Source organism: Mycena indigotica, assembly GCF_014461135.1.
Source record: "Mycena indigotica strain 171206Taipei chromosome Unknown Mind.scaff0007, whole genome shotgun sequence".
In the NCBI taxonomy this organism is placed as follows: Eukaryota; Fungi; Basidiomycota; class Agaricomycetes; order Agaricales; family Mycenaceae; genus Mycena; species Mycena indigotica.
This window is the reverse complement of record NW_023503006.1, coordinates 11,250-35,860: the sequence shown is the minus strand read 5'-3', so window position 1 is coordinate 35,860 and position 24,611 is coordinate 11,250. Positions and strand designations below refer to the sequence as shown.

The following is a 24,611-nucleotide window of genomic DNA, read 5'->3' as shown; positions in this document are numbered from 1 at the left end:
AAGGTTTCAGTTCGTAAGGAATTCAGTCGAGGCAATCTAACCTCGAGCACAATATCTCAGGCGGATAGCGGAATGCGGGGAAGTCTGAGACTGCTCCGTCGACGTCATGTTTCAGGTAGTGGGAAGTGGCGATGCTGATTGCGGGTGAGCATTCCGAGACATTCGAGTCTACGAAAGCTCAAAAGAAGCAAGCGAAAAAAGCTGTTCATGGAGCTCGAAGAACCGCTACAGTTTCGTCCCTTTCTGCGGATGAAAATGAAGCGAAGTCGGATGAGGTGGAGACGATGAAATGGCGCAAAGAGGATGCCCTGAGACGGTTCCGATGAACCATCTCCCAAGTCTAAATCCAAGTCCTCCTACACACTCCGAACGCGTTGGTAACCAGGATATTTTCGACGATCGAGGAGCTCGCAAAATCTGGCTCAGAGCAGGCGTCCGTCGAGGCCATCGTTGGAGAGTCTGCGAGGCATTCGTTCTCTTTCAGAAATGCGACGGGGAGGGAGAGGCGAGAAGGTGGAGCACCAGCGATAATGCGGACGCTGACTGTTGTCCTTGAAACGCGCTTATAATTCCTCGAGAGCGACTCGAAAGTGGATTGCGAAAGACGAATCAAGACCCAAGGATGTCAAGCAATAGATGACGAAGCTGAATATATCGTTAGTAAATATAGGCTCTATATATGAAGAAGTACACACGCACTCGGTGGCGTTGCATTAGAAAGCAAAGCCGCAATTGCAAGGCTTTGTAGGCGGAGGTATATAATTTGTTCCGTTGCAATCCATGTCGGAGGACAATTCGAAGAAGCACAAACTCCCCGAGTTGCGCTGCCGTGCCAGATCGACGGCCGAATTACTTCGTATAACGAAGAGGGTGCGGCTGTTTAGTTTGGAAAAATCAAGATAGATCGAGACAGCGAGATGTGATTGCGCTTTTCGCTCACCTCGTTTTCCCCACAACACATCTCCCTCGCTGAAGCTTGACCGCGCATGTTAGACTAGGGCGGGAACCGCCACAAGTGTGGCAGAGACCAAGCGAAGACCGTCTACAATGTTGAAGGGAGGACAATGAGCATCGTGGCCAGCGATGCTTCCAAAGGACGCACTTGTGTCATGTCCCTTCACTTTTGATCACGGAAACGAGTCATGGGGGTGTTCCCGTCGAAAGATCGAGTGGGAGGAAGGCGTACTTGAAGGTCGTCGTCGCGGAGAAAGCACAAGGAAGATCGGGCCGAGCCATGTGACCCGATGATCTTCTTTCGCTTTCGACGACCACCACGAGCACTATGCTCGGGCATTCTCAACCACACCTCAGCGTCTTACGCCACCCACCAGCGCCTCAATACTACGAGAAAGTACAACCAGGTGTGATATACCGTTGTGTCGCGTTTCCTTTCACACTGACTAGTTTGTTCTACTCAGAGTCGTTTCTGAATCGCAAAGCTGGCGCGAATAACTACCGAAAGGCATGCGGAGGAATGTTTGGAAAGATGTGCTGGGCGGGATGAGGCATACGTGGCTGAAGGTGCGACAACAATCGATGGTTGCAGAGTATTTGTTGACCCCTTCCAAGGCAGAACATTCACTAGCTTCATCCTCGAGGCCTTGAGCCCCAATGCGGACTCAAGGCTCTCTCGGTACGGTGAACAAGTGTGGACTGGCGCGAGGGGTACACAATGGGTTGCGAGTTGCGTTAACGACCATTTATGCATGGAGCTTGCTGACCTCTCCCAGTTTCACTCGCTAAAGACGTTGGACTCGACCCTACGTCTGCTTCGTTCATTGCATTGAAGTCCGTTCAACAAGCCTTACCTGTCCTCGTGGCTCGCTACCTTGTTCCTCAAACTCAGCATGAGAAAGAGAAGTATTCGGAGCGGCAATGAACAAGTGGCGGGGAGAATGTCAGCCTGTGCTTTTAGTCTGCCAATAGTTACTGACTAGCTCCCAGGTCCCGGAGCTGTTGGACCCTTCTCGAATCTCCTTCGACATGCTCGACATCGATGTCTTAGAAGTTTTCTATGGTACACCACTCCCTTCGACAATAACACGTTTCAATACCTCTCCTCCCCAACTCATTGCGTGGACCAATCCAAAATTTACTCTGGAAATTTGGCGTCTCCGCTTCTCGCCAATCTTCCCTGAAAATGGATCTGGAGCTGCCCAAACGAGAGTAAATGCCCGAAGACGCGTAACTCGGAAGGTCATTTCGAGCTCGCGAATCCCTCCATCGATTACCTGCGGTATCTGCAGCACAATCCGAAATATTCGAGCCCTGCACCTATTTGACCTCATCCCCACAATAATGCCTGTCTCTTTGACGCTCTTTACACCTCTCCACCCAAAGCGCTATTCTTGCACGTGACCGGTGCCCGGATTCGAGACGACAATAAAACTTCTCCACCACGCGTCTTGTGGCTCTATCGACCGCGTCTCAAGCTGCCTGTCTATCCGACCATCGCATACATTTTGTGTGGCCCGCGAAAGATGGGTAGAAGGCTTCCGTTGAACGCACTTTTGCTCGCAATAAGACTTGGGCGTGAGCGTGGTCGCGAGGTCGGAAAGACGGTATGGGGCGGAAATAAGAAGTTCTTGTGGTGGGGGCGGTATCGGGTGATGCAAATAAGAGTGTTTGCGGAGGATTCTGCGGATATTTGAAGACCACGCGATACCTTTCCAACGCATCTGCTACCCCTTCTTCCTCAGTTCTCCCGTGCTGGGCTGATACCAATTGGTTGCTTATTGGTGGATATCTTCTATCCCTTGAGACTGTTTTTGCATCGTATCTATTCGTCTACTGCCTGCTTTACCTTTCACCACCATCCACCTTTTTGCCTTCCTACCGCCTTCTGTACCTATTTGCTAAGTAAGCACGGACTGTTCTTTTAACGAGATGGACTAGTTTGTATTTCTCAAGCTTGGACTTGATAGTACTTGGATATATTAAAAGGCTTTAACCTCGCAGTACACTGGTACCTGTACTATACGATTGGAAAAGTGTAGATCAAATCTATGCTTCCCGGAATCCATCTAAATAGCCCCTGCCTGGGCGGTCTAGATCTGCCGCAATACTTGACTCCGATATTTTGCGAGAACGGCCAATACTTGGACCTAACCCTAGTGATGGCTCTTCTGTCATACATGCGGAACATACGCACTCCAGTCCACGTCGCGAAACGCCGCAGCGGGTAAGGCACGCAATGTTGAAAAGGGAAGCGCAAGCAGCACGGTCCGCGCGACCGCGTAGGCGGAGAACATTTCCATCCTGTTGAGTACTACCGGGAGCGCAAGGAAAGTGAGCAGCGCGGGGGATACAGCGATTACGAGGGCAGAGATGCGCCACAGCCAGAGCTCGGCGGCGGAGGGGAAGACTGATTTCCATGCGGCGCAATGGATGGCGCCAAATAAGGTGAAATAACCCGCCGGAAATGAATTGGCCGACGACGGCGATGATTTAGAGCAGAGAGTCGAAGTCGGAGTCCATCAGGGCGTCTGGTTACAGCGCACCAGAAGGTCGGGACGGCGGTGTTGGAGAGGGCATCGTAAGCGTCTGCGGCAAAACGCTGGAAGCGCGGGGTATGGTAGGCCTTCGACATGTCCGTCGGGGGCAATTTGTAGTGATAATTGAGTGGGGCTGCGTACGTCGAGCAGTTTCTCCAGCCAGAGCAGCCATATAAGCGCGTTGATTGTCGCAAACGCTAAAGTTGCGATTTCGAGTTCGGTAAGCGGGACACGCGCGATGCATTGAGCGATGAACCACAGGCCTTGGAAGAGCGCGATGCCCTTGGAAGATATATCCCCCTTGCTCTTGTCCTCGATGTCCGCCTGGTTTATCCCCCCAATTGCTTTCAGCACATCAGGCGCAGACAGCTGGGACTAGGTGACGATTGGATCATTGGATGCCCGTCGGCGTCAACAAAGCCGCCCATAATGAAGAAGAACCCATTAGTTAAGGTCATACTATACTCTGTAATGGTCAACAGGTCGTTCTTGTCATCACGCAATCCACCACCTCGAGCACAAAACCGCGCCATCAAGAATTGCCTCGCAGCGAACCCGATCATGATTTCTGGGGCAGCAAGCGCAACAGCCATAAGCTTGACGCGGTGGAGCAGCTGCCCGTTTCTGGCGAGGACCGTTCGGAGCCTGGTTGCATTCAAGTTCTTTGTCTGTTCGGGAAGCGGAGGCGGGACATTCGGGTGGACAGACACCCAGATACGGAGGAAGATTGTCGCCAGACAGCCCCAGACGATGTCGGACAGCGTGCGGCAGGAAGTTATGTCGGTGCAGTCGTTGCGGGCAGCGCGCGTAGACGCGAGTGCGAGAAGCAAGAGCATCTTGACATGCGGGGCGCTTGAGGTTTGGTCATTGGTCGCGCGAGAGAACAGAGATATCAATGTGTGACACTTTCTCTTCTGGACCACGACCACGACTTTGCTGCATGCAAATGAATCGCTACCCGCGCGACCGGACTGCCACGCGTACCGCGAAGGAGACAAGGAAATGCAGGGGCAGGAATAGGCGGAAGGCGAGAGCGGAAAGGTGCGTTCTTTGGTTCTTCAATCCATGTTCGTGCCAACCGCCTTTACAGCTTCCGCTACTGCTTAACGACACGAAAACTGCGAACTATGCCCTCCTACCTGTGCTCTTCCGCCATCCCGATAGTGTGCGTGGCATGTTCTCTCGTCAAACCCATCTATGGCGGCTTATTCACTTTATTCAGCTCATCTCTGTTGCTACCCCTGCGCGACGGATAGGGCATTTGCATCCCATCTCACGGAGGAGATGACGGAGGAATGGACCAGGCAGAAGCAAGCGAGATGAGTCGAGGCGAAATTGGCGCCGCGTTGATTCGTCTTTGAAGTCGGCATGATGGACTCTTTTCGCGGGAGCTTGAGTTTGATGCGAGGCGATGTGCGCGCTAGCTTTGGTACAGGCGCTGGTGTATAAGGAACCCCGTGAACAGACTGTGCCACGATGGGTAAGGCAACGGTGCGTGTCGAGTATTTTCTGCCTCCTTCTTGCTAATTGTCTGAAAGCCAGCTGCTGGGCTCAGTTCCGCCAAGTACCTGGTAAAATCCGGCCAGCGTGTTTACGAAGATGTAGGAGGGGTGCCAGAAATCGTGTCTTTGGTGCCCGCAATACTTGCCTCCAGTCTCCTTGCGGTTTACGGGCCGCAAAGACTTAAGCGACGCGAACGAAGGAAATAAGGTCAAGGTACCGGGTCTTAGGTACGTGTTTCGCTTCATTTACCCTCCCCCCGTTTGACCAGATCGTTGTAGTCTATCCCGAGTCGTGAGTCCCTTTTCTTTCCCACACGTTGGTGTCTCATGTCGGTTGGAGGTTTGGAGCTTCCGCCAATGCGCCACGCCAACATGCATAAGAAGACCCACGGAATCATCTTCAGGCTCTTATCTCTTTCGTGGACTTCGCTATCCCCACACCAGCCTGGGGCTCTTCGACTGTCGACAGTCTTTCCCGTCACGTCAGACGATGTCATTCAGCGGCAACACAAACGGGACGTTCCCTTCCAGTTTCGCCGCATCTGCACAGTCGTCTCGAAAGGACCACCACAGTGCCTCTCGCGCTGCCATTTAGACGCCACATACCCTTCGTCAACGCCACTTGCACCCACCCAGTCGCTCTCTACCTCATTTTCCAGCAGCATCCACATGTCTCTGTCGCCGTACATCCTGCCCGCCAAGTGCTCATTCGACAGTATCCAGGTACTGCGCCAAAAGTCCTTCACCTCCACTCGCAGCGTGCTGCTGCCGCGCCTTCCAGACAGACGCGTCTCAAAATAGGAAGTCACGTGCTCCTTGCCCACCCAAAAAGACGTTGTATGGCGGCCGAATCGGAGCATATAGCTCTATCGACCGCATCTCATTATCCCCCGTCTCAATTTCGAGCTCTCCGATTCTTTTGGCCCCAGTATTCAACGCGCAAGGCAGTTGTTGCACGCGTTTGTGGTGAAGACTACCGGGACGGCATGGGCGATGGTTGTGAGATGGAGAGCGAGATATGGGCTGGCGTTGGTGGCTTTCCCGAGTGTGTAGATGACGGGGAGCGTGTCGAGCCGCTCCGAAGACGGTCTGCTGGGGTCGTTGGTGGTCTTGAGGCGTTATCTGTCACCTAAGGATGCCCTACGGTGGATGCAAAGGGCCGCCTGGGCTGTCTGTCAAGTTTCCCGAACCCTGCGCTTTATCTACCATCGCACTATCCCCTCTTCTCCTCGATATCTACCGAGCCCTTTCCCTTGCCAATGCTGTTCTTGGCTTTTTCTTTTTTTTTCCATTTTTCCAGTATACTTATTTTGGTTGCTATGTACGACATAATTTCGCGTTGGGGCCATCTCGACGACCAAATTGCCCTCCTCCGCCCACGTCTTCTGCCACTGCGAGAACAAAGGATACTGCACGATCCTCGAAGCCAGCGAATAGCCCCGGATGACCAAGGTGCGCGGGGCCGGAGCAACCTCTGGCTCGGAGGGTAATATAGTGCTCCAGATCCGCAGCAGTATGATGATATGGTCGAGGAGGGTCCAAGTCGTGGTCTCCCACCTGCCGCCGCTGCCCGGAGTCACGCCGCCCGGCACAAGCTCGTACGTGAAAGTCCGGAGGCGGGAGAGCATCTGTTTCACCTCGTTGGGTATGGGAATTTGTTCGAGCTTCCTCCCTGGCCGGTAGTTGCGGCTCAGATCCAATAACTGGTCGATAATATCGCCGTGTTGACAGAGAAATAAGCATTGCTTGATGTCAAGCTCTTGGAGCCCTTGCATGTCATAAAGCAAGGGCATAAGGACGTCATTGAGAACGTCGGTAATGTAGTGCAAGGATAGTTTTGTGATGTTGGTATACAGTAGTTGTCCACCCCAAAGTAGCCATCAATCGTGTCGATAGGCGCAGGCTTCATTGTGTAGAACGTCAAATGCTGGATTAACTTGGATATTGGTTCTAACGTCTCGAAGACTTCCGCACCCGCATAACCATGTTGGCAGTCGATTGTCAGAGACATGAGCCCACGATGATGGCTGACGGCGGCTCGAGCTTCAAGTTCAAGTTGAGGGTTGTCTGAAATGTGCCAAGTTGAACTCGGATGGCCTGGAAGTCGGAACGATGCAATGACTTCCACGTTACAGGCGGCTGGATGCGCTAAGTAGCGAATGATATCATCGCCGGTTGCATTGCATGCGAGGAGACGAACATCGTTCCAAGTGATGCTGTCCCTCACTTCCTCAACGTGCTTCGGGTTTACAATGCGGACGTGGCGCAGCGGCGCCTTCTGTAATGCAGCAAGGAACTGTTGCCTGTCAGAGAATGGCGCTTTTGAGCACCGAGAGTACGATTTCAGAGAGCAGAGGTCGGTAATTTCAAGTGACTCTGTGGTTTCGATGTTGATGAGATCGAGCAATACAAAGCGCGCTGCGTGTTGGAAAAGCTTGTTCAGCAACTCGGCGAACGGGGCGGCATCATCACACTCTTCTGCCCAGATAGTTACCCTGAGCGGGCGGGATTGCGAGCGCTCGAGATGCGCAGCGACGGCCCGCCACGCGGCGTCTGGCTTCTGCCGCGGTGTCAGGTTCAGAAAGATCGTCGTCCACAGCGCGCTGTTCGAGAGCACCGTCTCATTCCACGCATGGCAGACCCGGCGGAGCCGGTAGTGAATCTTCATGCTGCGCGACAGCATAGCGTTCCGGGTTTTCGTGCCCATCGCAAAGAGGCCATTCGAGTCCCAAGTTTCGGTCGGATGGAGTTGCACCGCCTCGAAGTGCTTTTCGAAGATCGTGTTCAAGACGTCAGCCGGAAGCTCAGTGGTTATTTGCAGTTGGGATTCATGGCCCATGTGGGATGTCTGGGAGCTCGGACGCGACATTAGTGCCGGCGGCGTGGTACTGTGCATGGTTGCGAAAAGACAGCGAGCCACGGCTGACTTATCATTGGAGTCACAATTGAATAACTAGCAAGTAATTAAAACATCGAAGCAACTGAGAACGCAACAAGGAGTATGCCATGAGTAACAGGCGCCGTAGTGATCTCCTGCTTCCGAATTCACTCAGAGGCTGACGAGCAGGCGGGCAACAGATATTGTTCAAGTCGAATGATGTCGCAACGAACTTAGTAATCGAGGGATGCATATGCGTCGCTCTAAAGATGAATCCAATGGCCATAGAAATATATCTAGGGTTGAATCAACGACTTGAAGGAACAACGAGAGGACGAATTCACCTACTCTTGCCGCATTCTCATCTCAGTTCCCTCAATTTCCTTCTACCAGATCCCTGGGTTGCACTGCCGAAACAGCAACCATGCGCCCCAAATGTCCTCCTCAAGACGCGACGCCAAAAGGGATTGATAGAGCTGCAGCAGGCAAGATATGGAAGTGCTTGTACATATCGTCTTCGGGAATACAGAGTGGTGCCGCCAAGGCTAGCGAGGCGCTGGATGGTGTTGTCGATTGTTGATGGAGGTCGTGGAGGGTGGGAAAGACAAGGCTTTGGCGTTGGCGTGGGTGAGGTTTCGCAATGTGAAGACAGACAAGCAGATGGTGTTGTTTTCGAGAGCGTTCTCGGTTTGGCCGGCGAGACAGGCCCGTGGTAGTCATGGTATGCCATTTGCGGGCTCTGATTGTGGCGGGGGGTGTATCAGGGGCCAGAGGTTGGTGTTGCGAGAGTAAGAGGAGGAGGACGGGCATGGACATTGGTGAGTTGGCTGAAAAACAGTTTTAGCGGTCGGCAACGACAAGAGAACGAATTTCACGCACCATTCGAGCTCTAATTCCATTCTTGAACTCCTCCATTTGCATCCCTCCTCCCTGCGAACGAGCTGCGCTTCCTGAAGGAAGAGCCAAAGCGGCATTCGATGCCTGTGACTTCGATCGGAAACCTGTCGATGCATGGTCAGGATTGCACACGAAGACAGGAAACAAGGAAAGCGCACGGCGATTCCTTCTGCGCCTCGACAGCCTTCATGCACTACGGCCTCAGACCGCGCCGCCTCTCGTTGCAACTGGGTCGGAAGACTGTTGGCACCAAGTAAGAACGTGACTGCGAAGGGTGGTATGAATTCACGCACCAAACGCGTCCCGAGTATCATATGCTCCTATTCACAGGCCCTCCCGTTTGGATGGGCCCTCCCGTGGACGGCAGCCTTTCGAGGAAGAGGCAGGAGCGGGCTGGAGTAGTGTCCGGTCAGCCGCGACACAAACGACGAAGGTGCTGGAAGACGCACCTTCAGGCCGGGTTGTAGGGCTCTGTGCCCTTGAGGCAGCTAGTGGCCTGCCTCGCCGAGCGATAGCGGGGAGGGAAGAGGCGCGCGCAGCATGGGTCGTCGTGGAGAAGAAGCCAGGACGATCGGGCCGGCTCACGTGAGTCCGCGCCGATCTTCTTTCCTCTCTTCCACGACAAGCAAGATGGCTCCGAGCTCGACCCTGCGCACGCGTCGACACTCCTGCTTCCAACCAGCAACCTTCCGTCAGGCAGAATGACGAGTTAGAAGCCAAGGTACTTGCGTCTTTCTTTACTCGTTGGCTTCCGCGCTGAATCGCCACTTTTTTCCTCAGAAACGGCCTCGATGACGATGACGGCGCGAAAACGAAGGGAATTGGGGTCGAGGGGTGGTGCAGAGGATGGAATGGCTGGCTCCAGGTGCGTCAATCCACGCTCGGCCTTCACACGTCTCGAATTCTAATACGTGCAAGGTGTCTGAAAAGCGGGGGCTCCCCGCCGCCCGCCTTAATACGGCTCTCGAAACTATGACAGACCCGCAGCCCGCGTCTTTGCCACAGGTACTTGCTGCTGAAGGCACAGACGCGCAGTATTGACGAGGAGAACCACCTGGTAAACGAAATGGCTTCCAGGGGCGCCCTCTTATGGGTGACTTTGAAGCATTCTCCCCCGCGTTAACAACTACCTGGTGAGTCAAATAACCGCCATCGCGTGCTTATAACTTATCGCGCTGATACTCTTCAGTCTCTGCCTTCGTTTTTATCCACCCCAAAGTTCCACGACCTCTTCTTCCTCCGTCGTTCAAAGCACCCTCGGCGAACCTCGAAACACTTCTCTGGCGTCCACACTACTAGCTGCCGTCGCCGCCGTCATGCCGGCGCCCACAAGGCGACCACCACGCTCGCTTCAAGTTCTCCCCGACGCGATATCGCTGTCTCGTCGACCCTGGACTTTAGGACGTGCAAAAGCGGCTTATTTCTCGCCATTCAACGTGTCCCCCAATACCAAAGGAGCGCAGGACAAGAAGGCACTCATCATCGGACCACTGCCCTACTACTGCTCGTTATACTGCAAAGGCTGCCCAACAGCCTATACGCCTGCAAACTAACTCGAAAACCCTCGAGGACGAGGGCGCGGTGCCGCGTATACCATTCCCCGCCTCTAGTTTCTTCCGTTCCCGCCCGTCGACACACATTCCATGGCCGCGTCCCAAAATGGAAGTCACGTGCGAGACGTCCCCGCGAAAGACGTCGAAGTATCGCGACGTATGCGGGGTCTGCGGGTCTATCGACTGTATCTCATCCTCCCCCGTACCATCCCGCGACTACCTAATTCTTTCTGCCCCGCCATTCGATGCAGAAGGTCGTCGTTCCGCGCGTTTATGGAGGGGTCTATTTGGATGGCATATGGGTCGTTTGTCGAACGAGGAGCACAAGTGGCAGTATATTATGTAGCTCTGTGGATGACAGAGTGGTGCGTGCGACTCTTCAGGAGCGGAGCACATCTGACTTGACCCTTTTGCCCTCATTTGTCGCCCACACTGGCAGATATGACATCGGATCGAAAGGCGCGTATTTGGCTAGGATTATTCCGCTCCCGGGAGGGGGGGCTTAATCCAAGGGGGGCAGTGGATTACCAAGCTGTCAAAGTCACAGGGTACCGAACATGTTCGGTACCCCGTGACCTGTCAAAGGCACGTGCGACCGAACATGTTCGGTACCCCGTGATCTGTCAAACTCATGTGGTACCGAACATGTTCGGTACCCCGTGACCTGTCAAAGTCACGTGTAGGCGGCAGCCGCCCTCGCCTCGGGGCCTCATTGGCGGCGGCGCAGCCGCCGCCCACACCCACAATGGCAGGTCACTCAGTCACACCTCAGATGTCTTTGCCATGTTCTCTACTTCATCCCTCTGGACATCTTGGACCAAGCGCATTGAGTCGGTGGCACCCGTGCTCGCTTATGATCTTCTCCGTGCGCGCCGCAATGGTGCGTCCACGCGCTTTGGGCGTCTTCTCCGACTTACGCCAGGCCTCTAGAGGACCCTCCGTTCTACCATTGGATTGGGCGTGTACCTTGCCGTACCGCTCGCATCGCCGGTTTGATAGTCGGCGTAGAGGAACGTGAATATGGAGTGATTTATTATGGCCCGTTCTACTTTTTACTCCCCGCCACTACGCCTTATCCTTCCCCTCAGTCGATGACGGCACTGGCGTTGTCGAGTCGGTTCATCGCCCGACTCTGACCCCCTTCCCTTCCCCGCTCTTGTGTCCGTAGGCAACCAAGCCGTAGTTGTTGGTCGGATTCTCACAGGCCCTCGTGGTGTTACTCTTCGAGTTCACTCCCTCAGTCTGCCTTTCCTTTACCGGTCATTCTTGCCCTTCTCACACCTCCTAGCCCGTTGCTCTTCTCCTAATGAAGAGCCCACCCATTTGATCCATGCAATTCACTTAACAAAGTACTATTACCACCTATCTTCGCCTTTTAGTTTGCCGACCCCCGACAATTTCCTCGCTCTCCTTTGCTCCTACATTGCCGCCTCCGATCTTACCCCTACTCTTGACGCGTCCGCGTTGTTGGTAGACTCAGTGCGATGGCCGACCGCGTTGCTGCAGCTGAGTGGGCGGGCCGCACTTCTTCGTTTGGCCCTCCTCTAGCCCAGGAGGCCAGGGTTGCGCCGCTTGTTCGTCTGGGCCGTTCGCAAGCTAGTCCAGCTAGATACTCTCGCACACCAACCCCAGGACCCAGAGAGTGACGATTTTTTACTTGTCCTTTTGCCTTCAGCTATTGCCGCTTCCGCTGCCGCCGCCGATGCCGCCGATGCCGCTGCCGCCGCCGCCGCCGATCCTGCTGCCGCTGCTTCTGTCGGCATGTCTTCGCCTCATTACTCTGCCCCGGCCTATTTAAATGAATGTTAGCATAGGTAGCATGTGATCTTCTATGCCTTTCTTTCCTCCACCATCGCTTTTTGAATGGACACGACTGCCAGAGTCCGTGGCCCCATTGTTTGTGTGCGACATTTTCCGGGCTCGTAAGAATCGTGCGTCTGTCGGCTACCGCCTTCGCATCCGAGTTCACTCCGGCCGTAGCTCAGCCTCCTCTCTTCCATTGGTAGGCAGGGTACCTTGTCGAACAGTTAGGATCGTTGGTTGCGTCAACGCCGCCATCCCCCGGCAGCAGCCTCATCCGCTACTCAGGTTCGCCATCTCTCGTCTCTTTCTTTTTAGCCCCTACTTCATGAGTACTTTTCAGTGACAGACGGCACTGCCGTTGTTGATTGTTTATACCGTCCCGGAACTCCCGATGCCACTTTTCAGCCCGTTGCAGGCCAGACTGTCGTCGTCATCATCGGGCATATTATCGAAGCATTCGAAGGCCGGGTACTCCTAGTCGACAACATATTCCCTGCGCCCTCAGTCCACGAGCAACGTCAACACATGTCACTAGTGTCTTTCCTTCATCGTCACTATTATGATGTTGCCTTCCCCTTCTATTTTCCCACTGAAGAAAACTTTTCTGCCCTGCTCAAGTACCACGTTGACACCACTGGATGTTTCCCAACTTTTTCGGCCGTTTTTTCCGTTGGATTACTCCGGGCAATGGCGGACCGAGTCGCTGCCGCCGAGTGCATTCGTCATGCTCCCCCAGGAATCTCGGACACCCCATATCATCGTCGTACCCGTCTCGTGTGGTTGTTTGTGTGGGCCCTAGTCCGTCTAGGATCTCCAGCGGTTGCAGTGTTAGAACACGGGGTCCTTCTCTGGTGATCATCTTAGCCGTCGCCTATTGCCGTTGCTTACCTTGCCATCTCATTGTATTTCGTGTGACCATATACATTATATATACTTGCTTACATACATTCCCTCTCTTAGCTTGCCGTCTGCCAATCTGTGCCCGCTTCCTCCATGGCCGCTGCCGCTCCACCGTCGAGCTTCAGTTCACCTGTGCTGGATCCCGTGTTGAGCGCGTCCTCCGACCGCCTTTTTTTCTTCCCTATCAAGTATCCTGATGTGCGTCGTGGCCCTTCTCGATGTCCGCTGTTCATCACACCCAACAGATATGGGCGTTCTACAAGAAAGCACAGAGTTCCTTCTGGATTGCCGAGGAGCTCGACTTTTCCAGGGACTTAGAGCATTGGCGCTACAAACTTACTGGCGACGAGCGCGACTTCATCTCCCACATTTTGGCCTTCTTCGCGGCTTCCGACACCATCGTCAACGACAACTTACTCGAGCGGTTTTCTCGCGAGGTGCAGCTGCCAGAAGCCCGTTGCTTTTACGCTTTCCAGGCCATGATGGAAAATGTACATTCTGAAGTTTACGCGCTGCTTATCGACACCTACATCCAAGATGCTCAGGAACGTGTACGCCTCTTCCGTGCCATCGAAACTATTCCCTGCGTGCAGCGTAAGGCTGAATGGGCCCTCCGTTGGATCCAAGACCCCCATTCTTCGTTTGCCGTGCGCCTTGTCGCTTTTGCCGCCGTCGAGGGCATTTTCTTTTCGAGCTCGTTTGCTGCCATTTTCTGGCTCAAGAAACGTGGTCTTATGCCGGGTTTGGCCACCTCCAATGAATTCATCAGTCGAGATGAAGGCCTTCACACCGACTTTGCTTGTCTGCTTTTTGGGCACTTGCAGTCTCGGCCTCCTCCTTCCGTCATCCAGACTATCATCACAGATGCTGTAGATGTCGAAAAAGCTTTTCTTGCCGACGCCTTAGCCAACCGACTCTTGGGAATGAACGAAAAGTTGATGAGCCGCTACGTCGAATTTGTCGCTGACCGCCTCCTTGTCGCCCTCGGCAATGAAAAGGTCTACTGCGTCCCCAACCCCTTTGACTTTATGGATATGATTTCTATGGAAGGCAAAACGAATTTTTTCGAGCGACACGTGTCTGACTATTCCAATGCGGCGCGCGCACTTCGTCCAGTGTTCCTGTTACTAAGGCAAAGTTGTCAGTGTCTCTTCTTTAGTATTTTATCCCTTTCTGACATGCATCTGTGTTTAGTGAGCTTGACGCGCATTTTTGAACTTTCAGTCGCATGCCTTGTTATTATTTTTTTTTTTCTTGTCTTTGGAGGACAAAATATATGTTTTTCTCTTTTGATTATTCACCCATGTGACCATCGCCGCTGCCGCTGCCGCTGCCGCTGCCGTCACCATCATCAGTTGCTGGGGAATTCCCTAGTGATGTCATTGCATCTCGACTTCTCGTATATAAGCGTGTCATCGTCCGCACTTTTACTCTCGTTTCCTCTCTTTCTGCCACCATGTCGAAACGTTCCAGTTCTCCTTCTACAGAGTTGGTGTCCACGGTCTCGCCCCGTGCCGCTGCTGACGCGTTTGGTTTGCCAGTACCACTGGTCCCATGCCTCTCCCTAGTACTATTCCGACCCGCCATCACGTCTCTGGCCGGCGCCTGTCAGCGACGCAAATGTCAGTGACAGCGCACCGATCACTTCCGCCCGCGTCGCAGGCAAGTCACTCCACACCTAGCGATCGATCGGGAGCCGAACATGTAGGGTTGACAGCTGATGGCCCCTGCGCCTGCGCCTGCGCCCTGCGCGCGCACAGCGCCGGCCGTCTCCGGCATACACCGGGCGCCGCTTCCTCTTCCTCCTCCTGCGCGCAGCGGCGGTGTCCTTGCGCACACACGCGCAGCGCACGTTGGGCACCTCCCTGCCACGCGCGTTGGTGCCCGCTCAGCCAAATCCGTGTGTGCGGGAGGGCATCTGCGCAAACGCACCTCCCACTACCATGCGAGCCGGACATGTAGGGTTGACAGCTGATGGCCTCTACCGCGACAGCACCTCCCACTACCACGCGAGCCCGACATGTTCGGTTGACAGCTGATGGCCCCAACGCGCCCGCCCGCACACTCCTTCCCCGCACACAGGCCACCGCCCAGCCACGCGCTGAAGCGCCTCCCGCCAGCACATGGCGTCCGCCCCCACACACCCCTCCCCACACACCGCCTTCCGCCCTCGGCACTTCTCTCTCCCCCAAACACACATACCACCACCGCGCACTTTATTTTCCTTAGCCCGGCGCTCCGGATCCACCACTCCACGGCATCTTTTTTAAAAATGACATGTAGTGAGCAGCAGGGCACTTTTTAAAAAAAGCCACTGCCCTACAACTGCCATTTTTTAAAAAAGGCCACGGCTATGAGGGCCACGACACCACTCACTCGTCGTCGCTGACCACAGTGACAAGGAAGTGCTAGTCGCTGGTCGACCAGGCCATCAAGTTTATCATCAATGTCAGAATTATCTACATCACTTAGATCACGACCATCAGTTGCCCAGCTCAACGCTTCCGGCTATGTAAAACCCCGGTTATCTCCCGCCTCCCTCCGGTTCCGGCACCGGGATAGCACCCAGAATGGGGACCATTGCCCGCCATCAGCGCCGCCCGCCCGCCATCAGCGCCCGGCCCGTTTGGGATCCCGCCTCCCCCGTAGGGCGTCGTGGCCCCCGTGTGCGCCAGCGCTCTTCCCATCTTGCAGCCCCGCCATCAGCGCCGCCCACCCGCCAGCAGCGCCCGGCCCGTTTGGGATCCCGCCTCCCCCGTTCCTTCCCTTGCCCGGCTCCAGCGCTGTCATTAATTGGCGCCACTGGTCCGAGATTGGCCCGGTCCAGCCATTGCCCGCCATCAGCGCCGCCCCGCCCGCCAGCAGCGCCGGCCCGTTTGGGATCCCGCCTCCCCCGTAGGGGCGTCGTGGCCCCCGTGTGCGCCAGCGCCCTTCCCATCTTGCAGCTCGTCGTGTTCTGTCGCGTTGGGCGGCCCTTTTCTCCGCCATATTTGATGGTTGCCACTGGTTGGCATGGAATTTCATGTGCATTGTAGTTACATCATAATGTACGCCCGGCTAATCGGTACTTGGAATGTGCTCGGGCGACTCGGGCACGGCCATAAACGCCGCATCGTCATCGGCAACCAGTGAGATGGACTTCTCATATGCGCCCCCTTCATCCAACGCGTCAGTGTGCATTGCTTGAAGCTGGTCAAGGCCAAGTTGGATGAACGACGGGACATCCTGCCAATTTCGGAAAAATTGTGCATGCCGACTTTCTTGGATATGGGCTTGGCGGTAGGCATAAGCCCGAAGCCCCGACATGATCGCATCGGGCAGACCTTGCCGACGATCTCTTCGCTCCCTCCACCAATTCGCCTTCCACGCACAAAACTGGAGGACTCTCCGCATTTCCTCCTCCAATAACTCGACCTCCTCTGCCCAACGCTTTGCTCGAGCACGAGTCTTCGCCCATTCGACCCGCAGACTCTCGTTAGTCGCCGCAAGGGCCGCTTCTTCGCTGTAGGCCGCCCGTGTGCTCAGCGAATCGATCGCCACGTCCGCTGGTAGCGATCCTACACCCATGCGCCATATCCACGACATCTCCTTGGGAGTATCATCGTCGTCCCGCCTTCTTTTGCGTCGATCACGGTCCGGGTCTGAGAATAGGGCTCGTGGCATTGCGCGTACGTCCGCAGCCTTGAGCTCCTTCAGAACTGACCGCCAACTAGAGTCTCCAACGATGACATGCAAGCTCAAGAGAGCGGCTCGTGTTTGGCGATAGTCGTCGGCCACCCGCCGGATTCGCTCGTCGACAGCTTGGATAGCCTTGGCCGCGCGAGTATGACCTGCGACACCACTCGTGTGCTTGTCCTTTGCTTTATACTTTTGCGTCCGCACGAGTAAAAGCCGCCGCAACTCTTCGAGAAGATGGAGACAACGCCCCTTTCGGAGCTGGAATTCGTACCAGGCATGGCTGGGATGATGGAGAGTGGTGGAGCGAGCGATGAGCGTTGAAGGGAGGAGAAGCTGGAGCCGATAGAGGGGGGCGCCTGGGATGGAGTCGACGCCTCCGCTATTGGCTTGAATAGCCTCGTCAGTGGCTCTCAAAGCCGTGACTTCAGGTGCGAAGTCCCTTTGGATGTCGAACCAGCTAATGATTTTGCGCTGTAGCTTTGCTTCCCGCTCCGAGATCGCAGACTTTTGTAGCGCGGTAGCATGTGTGCTCAGGCCTTTGGCGTCGTTTGCAAGAGCTTGACGCTGCTCCTCCAACGTCCAACGCCATCGCAATCATGTCGGCCGCATGGAGGTCCCCATGTATATCGCGGGAGGTGTCGAATGAAGGAGGGATGGTGTCGAGAGTAGTGGGGAGAGGGTTTTTCAAGCGAGCGCGAATCTCTTGTAGGCTCTCAACTTTTGACGTAACGTTGAATGGATTCATTTCACGAGAATCATCTTCCCATTTTGCCATGACCTCAGTCCAGCGCTGGATGACCTCTCGTGGCAGCGCGCTCTCCACCTCCAGCAACTCCGCCCGCGTCTCCACCATCTCGGCGACTGCCGTCTTGATCTTCTCCAGAAGCGCTTTTCCCAGCCCAACGATCTTCTTGTGGTTCCAGTCGTTGAAGTGGTCGTCTATGGTATCGCGTCGGGCGCCGGGTCCCATTTCCCTTGTACTGGATGCAAGTGGATTAGCATTAGCCCAGCCACGTTCCGGAGCTTCGCCGTCGGTTCGGCCCATGTACGGTGTGAGGTCGAATGAATATTCGATATTGCAGCGCTCAATGTGTGCGCGGGGAGGTGGAATTTTGGAATGAGGAAGACGTAGCGACGATGAGGCACTATGGCTGAGCTGCGGAGATCGTCGGAGTATTTGGCGTTGCGAATCCAGATGTTCTTGCTCCATTGGCAGACGATGTCGTAGGAAACGATGATATCCACCAGGTTCGAATAACTCGGAAGGCTCAAGCTCTTCCAAAGCATATAATCCATGTTAATGTAGCTGAGGAAAAATGAGACCGACACAAGATAAGAACAAGATATACGCACCGCTCTCCTTTCTGGAGGTCTCCAACGCCATTAGGGCGTTTCATATTATGTCGAGCACAGTCGACGGTGCCAATCCCAGATGAGGCTGTCCCCCGCGCGATTCCCGGTCAGGCTCGTTGACAGCATCATGAGAGACGCAGGTGCTCTTCTAGGTATGCAGTCAGATATCACGCTAGAAAGTGCTAGGAACGGGATAAACTGACCTCCTGTTCGAGGCTCCAGTGGGCGCGTACATGCTCCATGTACGTTGGAACATCGCTAAAGAAAGCGGACCCAGCGTTAAGACCTGGGTCGACGCTCTCAGTCGAAACCTGCTTCCGCTTCATTTTGAAGTTGGCGTCGATAGCCAAGAACAACGAGTATTTGAAGCGCTGATGGCGAGGAACACTTTGCCAACTGTTGTCCTCCGGGAGATTTTTGCCGGGCTGCGGGCAGGCTGGACAAAGCAGAGCGCAGGAGCCTGCTGGGACATTGCGTGTAGCGTTGTCTTCATGGCCACGTCCAGCGCGTTTGAGCATCTGCACGAATCGCCACTCGCGGGACATAGTTACAAACTCGCGGTATCGGTCCTTTAAGCGGATTAGACTAGGCAGATATGGGCAAGGAAATGCACTTACGCGAGGCTGAAATATACCATTGTTGTTCGTTAAGCGCGCCAGGGTGTTATAGAATTCGTAAGCCGAGCATTTGGCTTCGAAGGAAAGGATGTGGAAGAGGCGTAAAGCCGAGAATGTCGCAGCAGTCAAAGGCCGTGTCGATGTTGCTGGGAACAAACGCCGTCGCAAAAGCTGAATAGCTCGCTTTGGAGCAGACGGACAGGTGCAGAAATTGATGGCGATTTCGTGCACTCCGTTGCATTCAACGACACAGAAAGTTTCGTAAGTCTGCTGCCCGTCGCTGGCCAGCGAAAGGCGAGCGAGTGTTCCTGGGCACTGCTCGCCATGTGGGTGGCCTAATTGAAGCCGTAGACCAAGAGATTTGAGGGTACAAAGCTCGAAGAATGAGCCCTGCCAACGCTGGAGGACTGTTAGAAGAAGAATCAACAGATATTGCATAAAGCTGACCTCGGGACGATGGAAGGGCAGGTCCGCATGGTACTCCACAATGCAACTCTTGCAAAACCGACCATCCAACAAGCAGTCCCGACAACGGAGCATAGCCTCGTCCTGGCCACAAACGACACATTCAGAGATGCTGGAAGCGTCTCCTTCTAATCGAATGAATTCATCGAGATAATCTTGCACGTCGTTGTCGAACCAAAGCTGAAGCGGACGGTCCTGGGGAGGCCTGATAAGTTATAACAGCAATGTTGAGCCTCGGAGACTCACCGACGCACGAGGCGCCCGCTTTTCCTGGGGATGGCCTTCATCGAAATCAAAGCCGCACGCAAACGGGTCCTCCCCTGCCTCCAGAGCAGCAAGGATGCGAGCGTTGTCAGAGATGCCATCTGGGCTCAGCAATGGAGCCGGCTTGTGAATGGCTGACTGCTTGCGGGGGCGAAGTGGTCGTTGGCAGGAGTTGGGTGCTGGTGTGAAATTGTCCATGTGCAGTGACAGACAGGTCGTGACGAAGCTTTCCGGGACGTGGGCGCGGGTCGTCATCGTCACTGTCGTCAAACACTGTTCTTGTTGTTCGAAAGCGAGGGCGAGGAGACATATGGAACCACCGAGGAACACTAGCTTTAGCTGCTTAGAAATAATATAGTCTCCAGTTCATAGCTAAGGAGGCCCAACTCGAATGCCTCAAGTCGCAGTCACGGTCATGTGTCAAATCTGCATTCAATGGGAGAAACTGGGTCCAAGGAGCACTTTTTAAAAATGCTTCATCAACTACAAGTACTGCCTCGCTTTCCGATCGTTCTCGCCCGGCAATATCAGACTTTGAGCTGCTTGCATGTACATGCCAAGACTTGGTTTTTTTAAAAACGATTCGGGTTACGATCTCAACTTGCTTATGCCAAGGATTTCTTTTCAAAAAATACACCAAGTTGTAGTCTCAAGAGATCCGGATTCCACTCCGCCTTCAGTCAAAGAGCTGATATCAATGCGCCACAACACCTAAAATTCTGCCTTTGCCTCCAACGAGGCTCGTGCGCAAAGATAATGGGCGACATCCAGCGTGGTGAAGTATACACCAATATGGACTTGATGCTGTTTGCAAACTTTTCTCGGTGTGCTCGTTGTTTTGACATGCACCTACCTGGTCTTGACGTTCGTTGATCTGGCTATGATTACACCTGCGGAACCGTGGCCCAAGACCGAATTGGTGACGACGACACCCATGACGTTGATATGGATGATGACATCCCCGAGCTGGTTGAGATGGACGACGACGAGCTTTGGCACTGCTGCTGCTGCTGCCCTGGATTGGCATTATCGGCAGGACAATTGACCGACGCCCGGTATGTGGACCATACTCGCAGCTAGTTTGACTGACTACGAACACAGCATGCGGCAGCATCCGATGGCCGTTGAGAATACCACCGAGGCCCCGCATCCACCACCGTTGGACGAGGTAATGGTGTTGACGCCATCCACATCCCCTAACTTGGACTTGGTCCGGGGCACGAAGATTTGTACTGTTTTATCCTCCAAACAGGCAGCCGAGAGGACCACAGAGGCCAAAGGGAAGACTGGAGCAGACGATAAAGTAGCATTGAGTAGATAGTGTAATATGAAAACCAGTTTGGCCGAGTCAAATTGTGCGTAGGAATAAGTGGGGTCAAGGTAGCGCTAAGTATGAAAATGGGATGCGAAGGCGAAGGCCATGAATATGGAGGGGTTGTGGAAATGTAGCACGCAGAGGACTTGGTAGGGATGGAGATAGCGACGGCAATAAGTGGGAAGGAATGTGGATGTGTCATGGAGAGCACTAGTGGGAGAGATGAAGATATATGTGACTGGAGTCTGTGTGCGTGCGAGTAGGTGAAAGGAAAAACGACGGGGGCCTTCAGTCGAGATACCCGCTTCAACAGGTAACAGGTTTGAGTAGGTGAAAGCGAAGACGACGAAGTAGGTGAAAGCGAAGATGACGAGGGTAGGGTGGTCTTCAGTGATGGTCTTCAGTCGAGATACCACTGAGGCATGAGGTGAGATGAAGGGATAATGATTCTACAGGTTTGCGCACCTCAGAATCCAGAGATAGAATCGACTTAGTGTTAGCTCGAGAGGGAATCGGTGTCAAGTAAGCTATGCAGCTCGCGTTAGCACAGAGGCTACCAGATTGAAAGTACACACCTGAAAACAAGTGAATCGACCGAGATGGCGGCTGTGTAGGCCCGAGGGAGTCGCATATTATGGAGGCACGGTAGGTGACATCGAGCTGGAAAGTGCATTACTCGGAGGAGAAAGGAGCACACAAAGTACATACGCACCTTTATATGACGGCCTTTGCATTCGATATGGTGTTTGTAGACGGTTTGGGAGTCATTCTAGAAAGGACAGACGCGCGAGGAAAGCAGAAGAAGAGGAAAAGGGCGATGAGGTGGCAGTCACATTGCTGTGACACTGCTCGGGACGGGCGGCTAAATGGCCGAATCTATTTTTGTTTGGATTCAAATCCTTTCGTTTGGGGGCTATACTGAGTTAGGGCGTCCCAGAAAATACCGATTACTTATTACACATGTTAGCTTGCAGCTGGCAAAAAATTTAGGGGAAAACAGCAAGCTTTACATCTCGCCGACATACAAAAATATTCACAGCACAACAAGATACAAGGAAATTAAATATTTGGTGGCGTATATGTAAGCTCCTGCACAAGCGCAGCCAATATCGAGTGAAATTTTGGGCACTATGGTAAGTGAAAAGCCGTAAGTAATTTTGGCTATCACGAAATCCTAGCATGATCAGCGAAACATTACAGATCATTCCCTTCTTTCTCTCAACATTCATGTCTCAAATCAATGACTGTTAGAAGACATACCAGGTTGCGCACTGGTATGGCCACTCACTCCCTCTGCAACTATGCCCTGGTCTCATTTCTGCCTTCAAGCCACCGACGCAGACTGGACTCCATATTCAGGCAGTGCAAAGGCAAGAACTCAAGCTCGAACAAGATACCGAGAACGGTATACTCTACATGATATTATTGCCCTTATTATCTCTGACCAATATATATTAGGCATAGATCTGGCATTCGTGAAGCGGACAGAGTTAAAACGGCACAGCGACGGCAAGTATTCCACTTTCAGTCATGCTTATGACTGTCTCACACACTTCAGACAGACACAAAGGGCAGATCGGAATCTCAAGAAGCTCCCGCTAGCACGTCGTGCATGCCAAAGCACCACAGAATTGAGTCTTGAACAAGACCAATGTGGTGAACCTGGAGCTGTTGCTGCAACACAGTATGTAATCACGCATTGCTGACGCGTGCGGACTGACAACTCCAACAAAGAACACCAGTTTCATTTGGTCCCTATTGCCCTATTACCCCAATTCACCACTTTACTCGCTACGATGATGCAACAATCGTCTCGTATCCTCCAACACAAGCGCAATCCGAGCTTGAACTGTATATTTCTTCTTCCATGGCATTATATCTTTGGACTGACATATATATTTTTATAGTGATTCCGAGTCAGCGTCGTCAATTGCATCCTTGGGTGGGCTGGCACTGCATATCGAATACAAGGCTGGTTGCGGGGCCGGTGTGGGTATCGACATCATCCCATCAGCTAACCCCGCACAGGCACTGGCACAAGTGCCGATCGAATTGTACGCTGTTATTGCTGCGCTGCTTCATGAGCTCTCACACATGACAGGTTTGGGGCTGCACGCCGCCAGTGGCGGAACTTCAGTGCACGATCTCAAGCTTACTGGGCCAAGAACTTCCTTCCGGGTGTTACATCAAGAATCATCGATCATTTTGGTCAGCTGCCTCCAGGAATCTCACCACTGACCAATCCCCAGCAACGGGAGTTGCGACGCACAGGTCAGCTAACACTGACCTACATCCAGTGCATCCAAATGCGTGTGTGGATTCTAAACAACATCTGGATTGAAGGCGCTCAGTTAACATCGAGTGATATCGGAAAATGGCAGGGGATTCCGACCGCCACATCCAGATATTTGACTAGTGATAACCGTAAAAAGATTGTCCTCTGGCTTGAAAATATATCATAATAGATTGATCCAAATTGCGAGATCGACTCTAATTATTGTTTCGGAGATGATTGATCCAAGAGACATCACTCATCATTGGTCACTTCAAAGTCCGCACGGTGCAAAGCGCAAACAGATCAAATTTCCAATCACAAGACACTACGGGTACGACTACATGTGTGTGCAACGCTCAGGGCTGACAGCGCGTTGATCTTTGCCGCACAGTCTTGGCAGAGGACGTTTGGCAAGCTCAGATGGAGCATCAAACCAGTGCTGAAACAAGTTAGATGGACACAAGTCGAAACGAGAAGAAAGAACATACTGCGACGGCCCGTCAGCAGCATTGGACGCAGCGGGAAATTCGACCTCATTGAGCGACACAATTTTCTCCACTTTGCCTGCGTTGTAAGCAGAGAGATAGACCGCATACGCTGCGGCAAAGCCTTTCACCTTTGTGCGATGATTGCCGGGGATGCCTTCGACAAGACTCGTTGCGTAGTTGCTGACCAAACAGGTAAGTGAGCTGTGTAAATGTGACGATTAGAGACAACGCACGCGCTAGTGTAGATCCCAGGCTCCCGACCAACGGTCACAACTTGATAGTGCACGTCTGTAGCCTGGTCTTCGACTGAGGCTTTGACGGGCGGCCGGAGTACGGGGAGGAAGGGAGGTAAAGCCGTCCGGAACACAATCTACAAAGAGTGAGTTGACTAGAAGGACAAGACCAGGTTCCTTACCAGTCGAGAGCGAATGAACTGATGCGGCGGAAACTGACATTGAATTACGGTGAGTGTAAGGATGATAGAGAAGAAGATGCACGCACCGTCAATAGTGCCTTCAGTGCCGTGGACAAAGCCAGGTGTATCGAGTGCGTCCGACAAAGTGGTAGCCACCAGTTGATCAACCTGGATGGGCAGCGCAGCTAATAAGACGTTAATTTTGACATGGGGGGGAGCTCATGCACACACCTTTGACAACGTCTAGACGCTGAACAATGTTAAGCACAAGGTTAGTTAGATCACCCAGCTCCGCAACTACAGCAGCCACATCGGTGGCTGCTGTAGTCGTCGAGACAGAGGGAATTTGCGCCATGGGTGTGGGGATGAAAGGAGCGCGAATCAAGTCGGACCACTTGCTGGTTATTTCAGAGGTTGATGATTTTTAAAAAAACCATGTACTGGGGCAGCTCATCGGCTGGGCATCAATGGAATCAGTGGGCTTTTTTTAAAAAAAGCTCACTAACCTTGTCGCAAGTATGCACATGGCCTTATCGGCACATGGCGACTGATCCGGCTAATCGTTGTGGGCTTAACATGATAGACGCGGTCTTGGTTTTCAAAACGAGCAAAGTCAATTTTTTTACCTTCCCGACTTCTCTACGCCGGAATGTCTGGTGCACGTCGCGGAAGACGCAGCCAATTTTCCAGTCCGCAGCAGGTGTGGCTCCAGGA

The 24,611-nt window shown here is 53.5% G+C and overlaps 4 protein-coding genes across 4 annotated transcripts; 1 reads left to right on the top strand and 3 right to left on the bottom strand.

The window, feature by feature from the left end:
- Nucleotides 1–3,003: 3,003 nt before the first annotated feature.
- On the bottom strand, nt 3,004–4,330 carry MIND_00798600 (uncharacterized protein; the record flags this gene model as incomplete). Its single annotated transcript, XM_037364666.1, has 5 exons — nt 3,004–3,104; nt 3,152–3,258; nt 3,318–3,580; nt 3,636–3,869; nt 3,911–4,330. The coding sequence occupies 5 exons, from the start codon at nt 4,328–4,330 to the stop codon at nt 3,004–3,006; spliced, it is 1,125 nt and encodes a 374-aa protein (XP_037217908.1).
- Nucleotides 4,331–8,318: 3,988 nt separating this feature from the next.
- MIND_00798500 (uncharacterized protein) lies at nt 8,319–8,690 on the bottom strand (the record flags this gene model as incomplete). The annotated part of the gene is made up of 1 exon (XM_037364665.1): nt 8,319–8,690. The coding sequence occupies one exon, from the start codon at nt 8,688–8,690 to the stop codon at nt 8,319–8,321; it is 372 nt and encodes a 123-aa protein (XP_037217907.1).
- A 4,430-nt stretch (nt 8,691–13,120) lies between these two features.
- MIND_00798400 (Ribonucleotide reductase small subunit) lies at nt 13,121–15,256 on the top strand (the record flags this gene model as incomplete). The annotated part of the gene is made up of 3 exons (XM_037364664.1): nt 13,121–13,225; nt 13,273–14,167; nt 15,063–15,256. 3 exons carry the CDS (start codon nt 13,121–13,123, stop codon nt 15,254–15,256), a joined length of 1,194 nt encoding a protein of 397 aa, XP_037217906.1.
- An 828-nt stretch (nt 15,257–16,084) lies between these two features.
- Nucleotides 16,085–19,659, bottom strand: MIND_00798300 (CxC2 domain-containing protein; the record flags this gene model as incomplete). The annotated part of the gene is made up of 9 exons (XM_037364663.1): nt 16,085–17,209; nt 17,283–17,861; nt 17,924–18,011; nt 18,059–18,069; nt 18,117–18,206; nt 18,262–18,627; nt 18,676–19,074; nt 19,123–19,335; nt 19,387–19,659. 9 exons carry the CDS (start codon nt 19,657–19,659, stop codon nt 16,085–16,087), a joined length of 3,144 nt encoding a protein of 1,047 aa, XP_037217905.1.
- Between the last annotated feature and the right edge of the window lie 4,952 nt (nt 19,660–24,611).